The sequence below is a fragment of the Palaemon carinicauda genome, chromosome 34 (assembly GCF_036898095.1).
Source record: "Palaemon carinicauda isolate YSFRI2023 chromosome 34, ASM3689809v2, whole genome shotgun sequence".
Lineage (NCBI taxonomy): Eukaryota > Metazoa > Arthropoda > Malacostraca > Decapoda > Palaemonidae > Palaemon > Palaemon carinicauda.
In genome coordinates this window covers 53,137,903-53,147,902 of record NC_090758.1, presented here as the reverse complement: position 1 = coordinate 53,147,902, position 10,000 = coordinate 53,137,903, and the positions used below count along the sequence as shown (strand labels likewise).

Here is a 10,000-nt window from a genome sequence, read left to right as displayed (position 1 = left end):
AAGAGAAGACGATATAATAACAAGGTAAGAAAATTTGCGGGTAAATACTATTATAAAAAGACAGTGTGCAGACTGAAATGGAAGGACATGTATAGAGAGATAGATAGGTATAGTGAAAATACCGACAGCTATTCTTCTCTCTCTCTCTCTCTCTCTCTCTCTCTCTCTCTCTCTCTCTCTCTCTCTCTCTCTCTCTCTCTCTCACAAGAACGTTCCCTGAAGAGCCTAACTGTATGCAACATTAAAATCCTTCTGTTTCTTGTTTGATTATAGACGAAATGTTTTGCTGTAGGAACTGACTTCATTTTTCTACTCTTGTTTAAGAGGCTGCTTTCCTACCGCTTTCATTCTCCATGAAACATTAATTTAGTTATGAAGTTTATATACGTTTTTATTCTCTCTCTCTCTCTCTCTCTCTCTCTCTCTCTCTCTCTCTCTCTCTCTCTCTCTCTCTCTCTCTCTCTCTCTCTCTCTCTCAGTCTGTAGATATATCATGCTTCTGTACTAGTCAATATCTATATCTCTCTCAACATATGTTAGTAAGATGACCTTACTCCCAAGTATTCGCAGATTCAGCCTGCTAAAATCATCTTTTAGAGTTATGTAGCTCTAGAACCCCAATTGCTAGATCCGAGTACCGCTCCTAACTAGCCTACTTCCTTGCTTGCAGATGCAGCTCTGATGGCCTACCCAGTGGTCGTCTTCATCCACGGAGAGTCGTTTGAGTGGGGATCTTCAAGTCTCTACGACGGATCAGTTCTGGCAGCTCTGGGCAAGGTCATTATGGTCACTCTCAACTATCGTCTCGGAATTCTGGGTAAGGGAGGTTCCTCTAAATTCTTTCTGAGTAAGGTTGTATTTTCTTGGTAAGTAAGGTACTTGGATATTCTTGATAATTTAGGTTATATATTCTTGGTAAGTAATGTTATTGTATATTCTTTGTTAAGTAATCATGTATATTCTTGGCCATTTAGGTTGTATATTTTTTTAAGTGTCCATTTTGGAGGAAATATATATTCACTTCCCCTGGAATCCTATTATTCAAAGACTCCTCCTCTAAGAAAATTATATTTCAATCTCATACATCTTGCATGTATTTATAAATTTAAAAAAAGGATTCTTCCTCTACGATACTATTGCATTATACATACTGGAATTTCATATATATTATATGGAGCAATAATCTTTGGTTATGAAATATTTTTCCTGAGATAAATGTTCAAAATGGAATACACATAAAAAATATCCTTTTAATCCTGTGGACTCTAAAGGAATCTGTGGCAGCAGCAAGATGAGGACAGGGATATGGTAAAGTCCCATTGATAAACTTCTTCATGTTTCCTGGAAAGAGAGACACAGGCAGCGAATCGACCATTGGAAAACACACAGGGATAAATCAGTCTCGTAACCTTTACAAAGGAAGACAGAGAAGAAGAAAAAATGTTAACACCAAAGTTATGATTTTGGCTTTAGTTTTCGAAAAAAAATTTTTTTTTTTTAGGACTGCAACTGGATGCTGAAGTTCAGAATATTTTCATTAAAATGTAGATTAAAGTTTTAGCATGTTACTAGAAATTGACATGTTACCTTCATGTTGAAATATACGATCGTGGAAATACACATATTCTAAGGTTGTTAGGGCAAAGAGTTTCTCCTGGTGTTCCATCAAATAGACCAATTAGTAGCTGTTATTAGGAATATAATTGTTTGATTTGTAATATTAATTGCCAAAGAATTAAGATAGCATATATATAACGGATTTTGAGCGAAGCGAAAAATCAATTTTTGGGTGAGATGGCCATGTCGTCCTGATGGAAGTTCCTATAGGGTAGCTTCCTAGGGTATATTACAACTACGGCGATATTCCCAGAGAATTTACCTTAAGGTACCAGAATTCTAACTCCTGGAGCGAGTATCCCTCGTGAAAGGGATATCGCGACATATCAGAGGACGTATTCTAGACACGCCACATGGCAATCTACATCCTGGACAGAGATTTCGTCTCGTAGGAGGTGATTGGCGAGATACGAATTCGGGAAAGAAAAAGGGGAGCCGCTCCCAAGGCTTCCCTATCCTCCGATTCGTATGCGTGCCTGGCGCCAATCCTGGCGCCATCTGTATTTCTTGTAGCATACACGAAGTGCTACAGATACTGTATGTAGGGAGGGGTCCTACAGCCCTTTCTTAGAAAGGCAAGGGCGGGTCCATCAGGACGACATGGCCATCTCACCCAAAAATAGATTTTTCGCTTCGCTCAAAATCCGTTTTTTGGGCTCAAGCCATGTCGTCCTGATGGAAGTGTACCAGAGCATTACTGTATCTGTGGATTTTCAGAACGTGCCGTACTCCCCGGAGGTAATTTTTTCCGGTCAACTAGACCTAGAGACCTAAGATGTTACCGTTATACATCTTTTCAACTAACTATAAACTATGTTAGAGCTTCCTGCCCCCTACAGGGAAGAGTCCTACTAGACTCTGGAAAAGTCTCGAAGAGTACATATACCTATGCATGAATACCAGGCAAGCTAATATAGTGGTCTCGCCCTATATTAAGTAAAGCATAGTTTGTAAAGAACCACTGCGTCAATATGAAATATCGACCAGTTCTCCGCACAATACTTGTATTGGACAAAGGTTTTATATCCGCATAGGAGGAAAACCAATGCAACATAGCTTGCATAAAGGAACAATTCTATTAGAATTATCCCAGATAAGGTACATAGAATGAATGCTCAATTATACCAATAAATTGACACAGGTGAAGGAGACGCAAGGTTCTCAAGAACCAGATTATTGACAGGCAATAAATAGACAGGTTAACCACAATTATATATATATATATATATATATATATATATATATATATATATATATATATATATATATATACATAAGAAGAGGATAACCCAAAACTTTAAGCATAAGTATGATAGTAAACAGAGCTTGTTTGTCTGAAAGAAAAAACATTAGATGCCACTTTTAAGATACCGAGGTATCAAAGTCATAAAAGCCTGTATTACAAATCAATGACATTAGCGTTAGAAACGCTCGGCACACATGTCTGCACTTATGCTAGGTTCACCTTCGGAAATGGAACAGTCTGGATGGGCAACACAGTGCCCTCACTTAGTTTGTAGTACAGTATGTAACTACACACTCACCCTGGAATTAATCGTCCCAATTAAGACCACTGTTCCTCGCAGAGTTAAACAGTAGGGTTAACACCGCGACCCACTGCTACCACAGATCTCTTTTAGTTCCTCTACTTGCTTCGCATAGTGGCGAAAGAACACTCTGGAAGACATCCAGCCAGTGTATGAACGTAGATGTTCAAAATCCATACAATTAAAAAAATTTAAGGATGAGGCAACTTTCCTCGGATCGTGACCTGCGGGTGTATTGTCAGGATCCGCTCTGCGAATAAAATATGTGATTTTCGCTCTGAGTTGATTCAGAGATAAATTTGAGCCTGATGTTTCTCCCCTGAATAGTTGACCACCCTTGAAGTCTGAAGTTCTATGAAGATAGACCTTTAGGCATTCTACTGGACATAGAGATGCATCTTCTTTCAGAGGGGAGATTCTCCAGGGACCCCACCTGTTGGTGGGTAACTCATTCTTGGCGAGAAACGTATGATCCGGAAACAGGTTCAGTTCTCCCCCATCCAGGAACTGAACACGACCTGCCTCTCTCGAGAGGCTAAAATCTCACTAACCCTGGCCCCGGACGCGAGTGCAAAATAAGAAAATAACTTTTTGTGTCAAATCCTTTAACGCACACTCTTCATTGCTCAACAGAGAAGCGAAATGAAGAACTTTGTCTAAAGTTCAGCACCTCCAAAGCCCATTTCATGGTCTTTAGAGGTGCTGAAGGTCTGAGCCTAGCACAGGCTTTTTGCACTTATATTCCTCAAGGAAGTCTATACTGGCTTTCGAAATCCCGAAACGCTTTCTCACCGCTAGGGAGAGAAAATCATGAGCTGCAGGGTCCGGGTTTTCTGTAATGAAGCGCAGACAGTTGACTTCTGGACTCGCTGGGTCAGAACTGGATCTGGTAGTGGTACAAACTTCAGCTACAGTTCCAATGCCAGGAGGAACCACACGCTGTTCGGCCACTTGTGGGCCACTATTGCCGCTACCCTTTGAAGGATCTCAGTTTGTTGAGGACCCTCAACAGAAGGTTGTGAGGAGGGAACAGATAAATCTTGGACCATCTGTTCCAGTCGAGGGACATCGCGTCCACTGCTTCCGCTAAGGGGTCCTCGTACGGGGCACGTAGAGGGGCAACTTCTTGTTGTCTTTCGTCGCAAAGAGGTCTATCTGCAGTTCTGGGACTGACTCAGAATGAAGGAGAATGATCCTGCGTCTAAGGACCATTCCGACTCTATCAGTGTGAACCTGGATAGAGCGTCCGCTGTCACATTGCGGACTCCTTGAAGGTAAACTGCCGACAGGTACCACTTCTTCTTTTCCGCCAATCGGAAGACGGCCAACATCACCTGGTTGAGAGGTGGTGACCTCGATCCTTGTCGATTCAAGTATCTCACAACTACCTCGCTGTCTATCACCAACCTTATGTGGATCGAGTGACGCGGGGAGACTTTCTTTAAGGTAAGGAGCACTGCCCTAGCTTCTAGAAAGTTTTATGTGAAAGGTCTTGAATAGCTTGGACCAAGTCCCCTGGACTTTTTTCCGATGAGAGTGACCTCCCCATCCCTCCTTCGAGGCGTCTGAGTAAATCGTCACCGACGGGGGAGGTGGCTGAAGAAGAACCGACTTCTTTAGATGTCTGGCTTGGGACCAAGGCCTGAGAAGAGTACTTTGCCGAAGCGGCTGGTCTTCTCAGATCTCTTCACGCGTTTGATGCATAACTTCTCCAAACTCCGATTGCATCCTTTAGCTGTGCTCTTAGCACTGGGTCTGTCACCGAAGCAAACTGGAGAGAGCGCAGTACTCTCTCCTGCTCGTGTCTTGATATCCTTTCGGAATCTTGAAGTCTCTTGACAGAACCCGCTATCTCCTTCCTTTTCTTTGCCGGGGTGGAGAAAAGGTGTGACAAAAGGTCCCAGTGGATTCCCAGCCACTGGAACTTTTGAGATGGAGAAAGTCGAGACTTTTTCTGTTGATCTTGAAGCCTAGGTACTCTAGGAACTGGATCACTTGACTGGAAGCTCGCAAGCATTCTGTCTCGGATGCTGCCCACACCAACCAGTCGTCCAAGTAGGCTACTACCTGAATTCCCTTTAGGCGTAATTGTTTGAGAGCTACGCTCGCAAGCTTCGTAAAAATCCTTGGGGCTATGTTTAGCCCGAATGGCATGGCTCCGAAGGCGTATAGTCTTCGTTGTAACCTGAATCCTAGGTAGGGGGAGAGTCGATGGCTAATTGGAATGTGCCAATAGGCGTCTGACAAGTCTATAGAGACGGAATATGCCCTCTTGGGCAGTAAGGTCCTTATGTGTTGCAGTGTTAGCATTTTGAATTTGCAATTCACTATGAACTTGTTGAGTGGCGACAAGTTCAGAATGACTCTGAGCTTTTCCGAGTCTTTCTTGGGAACACAAAACAGCCTCCCTTAGAAATTGATGGGCTTCACCCTTCGGATCACCTTTTTTATCCAACAGTTCTTGAACGTACTCCTCCATAACGGGGGTGGAGTGTTGGAAAAACCGAAGGCACGGGGGTGGAGTGCTGTACCAGCTCCCGCCCAGTCCATTCTTGAGTAGGCTGTGGGCCCAGGGATCGAAGGTCCACCGATCCCGAAATTTCAGAAGTCTCCCTCCTACCGGTATCACCTCACTTGGACTGCCGTCATGAGGTCTTGCCTTCCTGACCACGATCACCCCTGAATCCCCTTCTCCTTGAGGGGCGTCTAGACGAGCCTCTGGCTGCTCCTCTAGGCTTTGCTCGAAAGGAAGTAGACTGCCCTTCGAACGCTGGGGTGAATGCCGTGGACTGTGTCGACACGGCCTGGGGTACCCACTGAAAAGTGGTCGGGGTTTGTGCCACGATCTGGGGCACTGGGGGCAATGGCAATTGCAGTTGCTGTTGCTGTCCAAGAGGCTTGGCTGGCCGAGACGGTAGCCTAGTCCTCATAGTCTTCCTCTTTGGTTGAGGACCCTCATCCGGGGAAGACTTTCTTTTGATAGCCAGGCCCCACTTCTGGAGAAGGTTTCTATTTTCCAAGGCGGCCTTATCAACAACTTCTTTGACCAAGTCGGTAGGGAAAAGGTCTTTTCCCCAAATGTTGGAGGAGATTAGTTTCTTTGGCTCGTGCCTCACCGTAGCCGAGGTAAACACGAACTCCCTACAAGCTCTCCTTGCCTTGACGAAGCCATAAAGGTCCTTCGTCACTGTGGCCAGATGAGACTTGGCCACTACCATGAACATTTCATGGACCTTGGGGTCACTTGCCATCGTCTCGAGAGTAGTCTGAAGAGACATTAAGGCAGTCAGTCTTTCTTTTGTATCGAACTCACTTCGCAAAAGAAAGTCAGACAGCTTAGGGAGGTCCTTGCCGAACTGACGTCCGGCAATATCAGCCTCCCACTTTCCACTTGAAAACGTAAGATGGACGTCCTTCCAGTCTTTGTGGTCTATAGGCAGGGCCAGCGACAAGGGTTTACACTCCTCTAGGGAGGGGCAAGACTTGCAGGCCTCGACTGCTTTTAGTACAGCCAGAAACCCTTTATGTAAAAAGGTGAAGGCTCTAGTAGGCGAGGACACAAAGGAAGGGAGCTTCCTATTCAATGCGGCTACCTTTGAGTTAGAGAAGCCCCTCTCTTTCATCGAGGATGAAAGTAGAGCTTGAGCCTTAGCATGGTCCATCACTATGACCTCCTTCGGCTCTGTCTCCTCCTTTGAAGCTGGTTCCTTCCTCAGCCGGACATAACAGTCCGGATATGATGCCTTGCTGGGCCAGAATTCCACCTCCTCCAGGGGAACTGAGCCCAGCTTATCCGAGATGACGATCTTTCCAGTCGTCATCGGCATGTGCTCAGCATACCTCCATGGGTTAGCATCTGAGCACAAGGGAAGGTCTTTCACATTGAGCTTTTTCTGGGGCCCATGTGATTCTGCAAGGCACTGCATTCGCAGTTCCATTGCAGCCGCCTTCTCCTGATTCTCCTTCTGCATTTGTTGGATCATTCCAACAATAGAAGAGAGGGCATGTCCCTGCTCTACTGGGAGACCGGCCGATGTAGAGGGAATAGGCTCCGGAATCTGAACCGGAGTAGCCGACACCTCGTCGACGTCTACCTCTACAACGTCTGGGGCTTGAACTTCATCCTGGGCTTCTGCCAGGAGGTCTTCCTCCTGACACCCGTCCACATCAGACATCCTGTCATCTAACTGGATGTCTTGCATCGCGACCGCGACTTCAGCATCCACCTGGATCAGAACTTAGGAGATCTCCTCTTGAGGCTGGGGAATTACTGCATCAGCTGATGCCTTAGGGAAAAGATACGCCCTCATCTTCTCACTTGGAAGATAAGGGCCAGAAGTGTTCTTTTGGAAGCCCCTTACCCAGGTACGAAGCTTCTCCCTAGCTATTTAAAGGTCTCAGTAATCAGGTTCGTGCACACAGTACATACCTGAGGGTCCCAATACCGGAGATCATCCTTGGAGACAGCGTATGCTGCGTGTCTCCTACAAATCTCATGTCCGCAGAGGTTCTTGCTGCTGACATTGCAGAAAGCACTTCCCCACTTCGGAGTGTCCTTCTGTAAAGAGAAGAAATTTCCATGAGTATCAAGTGAACTATGTATCACTTGATATGCATAGTATAGCATAACAATTCAGAAAGGAAAGACACACACTTGTGTTTCCCTCACAACATATTGTTGCAGCCTTCCAAATAATAAAATCAAAATGGTTTATCTCTTCTAGAGTAACCAATGCAAGGTTTCCAGAGGAAACAGGTGGAGCTCACACCTAAGCAATGATTTTAAAATCCTGGATAATAGACAGGGAAGAACTCAGCTTCCTATCTGAGGGCAACAGCAAAGGGATGTGCAAGAAAACACAATAGTGTTAGAAGATACAGTGCTGTACCAAAACCCTTACTATAGTTTTCTTCTTACTGTATATGCTATACAGAAGAATACTAGTACAGTATAGGGAGATGTGTGCCGGCCTGCCTTTGCCGGCCGGCACACAACTAGCTTTAAAGTATACTACTTAACAGCTATAGGGCGGCAGCACTCTGGTTCAAATGCCTGTGCCGGTCGGCAGCAACTGCCGGCCGGTAACAGCCAGTGTTGGCCGGCAATGGCTGCCGGCCAGCAACTACACAAGGTAGTACCCAGCTGCCGGCCACACTCTTGGTGACCGGCAGACAAGGCCTGACATAAGCCGGCCGGCAAAGGTACAAGACCGATGCCAGCCGGCAGCAAAAGAACCAGAGGACTACACCTGCCCGGCTGCCGGCCTCATAGGCCGGCAGCCGGGACAGGTACAGCACTAGAAAAAAAATAGAATGGATGCCGGGATAAGAGAGTGCACAACCTCCAAGCCCGGCAACCGAAAGAGTGTATATAAGGAAGGGGAGAAACTAATTCAGGCTTCCTTGACCAATGCCGTCCAGCTCTGCCGGCAGGCATGGATGAGGGACCAAGAGAGGTCCGGGCAGCACTCGAAAACATAAGACCCTTGCCGGCCAGCAGCTCTGCCGGCCGGCAAGGGGCTGAGTCAATTCCACATCCTAACCTATACTAGGTCCAGAAGTAGAACGACGTACAGTACAGTAAGATCACTGCCGGCCAGCTCTGCCGGCCGGCAAGGGGCTGAATCAAATTCCACATCCTAACCTATACTAGGTCCAGATGTAGAACGACGTACAGTACAGTAGAAGAAAGAGGGGGAAGGGACAAGAGGGTCCTGCCAACCTTGCTTTAGTGACAGATCACCCGCAGCCAAGAAACTTATCTTAGCCTAAGGGAGATCTAAGGGGAAAGGCCAGCAATACTTGCCAGCTTCCAGAGCACCAAAGCAAGGAAGGCGTTGCTACTCCCAAGGGAAGAACTTATCCTCCCCCGAGAACAGCAACAGGACTAGTCTGGTAGATCACAAAAGAAGGAATCATATCCACAGAAACCTTCGGTAGTGACCTAAGGGAGCTAAGCTCCCTTTGTATGTGTTAGGTCAGCGAGGGGGACTCAGCCCCAAGCCAGACAACACAGACTCAGACTAAAAACTCTGTTGTTCTGTCCCTCTTGAACCATAACTACAGGAACAGGAAGGTACAGTAACACCCTAGTATAATTTTATCGAAAATAAATTCGGAAAAAAACCACTTAGGGATAAGCCCAAGGCTTAAACAGAGGGAAAGGGATTGCATACCTTCTCCGAAGAAAAGAAAGCAACCGGGGAGTATGATAAAGTATACTAAGGCTCCATAAGCAACTAGCCTAGGCACCAAGAGAATCGATTACCTAATTCACCGAAACTCACTCGTATACTATCTTGGAAATATTCCACACAGTCTGAAATGTATAAAATATAGCCTAAATCTTCAATAGAATTTTAATTACACTCGGAAAAACCAAAATCATGCATGAAGTACTAGGACCAAACGACTAGGCTACATGGCCTAGCGTAGGCCAGAATGGCGAATACTTCGCCAAATAATACTAAGCACGAAAGGAAATCCTATGTAATGCTAAATAGCTAAAATTTATTAAAGCAAAACAACCAGGAATGTCGCTCTGACTAACTAATTTATACCTAGCGAGCGACAGCGTCCAAGACGCCTCTGGTAGGCTACGGCTCTTGTATCAAAGATTAATCCTATTAATCACTCAAAATTTTACCAAGAGCCTACATTTATACATAAAAGACACTATACTCAACTTATCAGAGGCCGACGAAGACGGAGAAGCCATGAAAAGTCGAATAAATCCAAGATTTGCGAGAAAAACAGGAAAAAACACCGAGTTGTTAAGCTACGCAAAAAAGAATACAGATGGCGCCAGGATTGGCGCCAGGCACGCATACGAATCG

At 45.4% G+C, this 10,000-nt stretch overlaps 1 protein-coding gene across 1 annotated transcript in view; it reads left to right on the top strand.

Annotated features, from left to right (window-relative positions):
• LOC137626929 (neuroligin-4, Y-linked-like) overlaps positions 1-10,000 on the top strand; it is a 24,058-nt gene that overhangs the window by 4,904 nt on the left and 9,154 nt on the right. Inside the window, exon 2 of the mRNA XM_068357913.1 lies at positions 671-817. Within this exon, the coding sequence (XP_068214014.1) occupies positions 671-817 (147 nt within the window). The remainder of the gene's footprint in view (positions 1-670; positions 818-10,000) is intronic.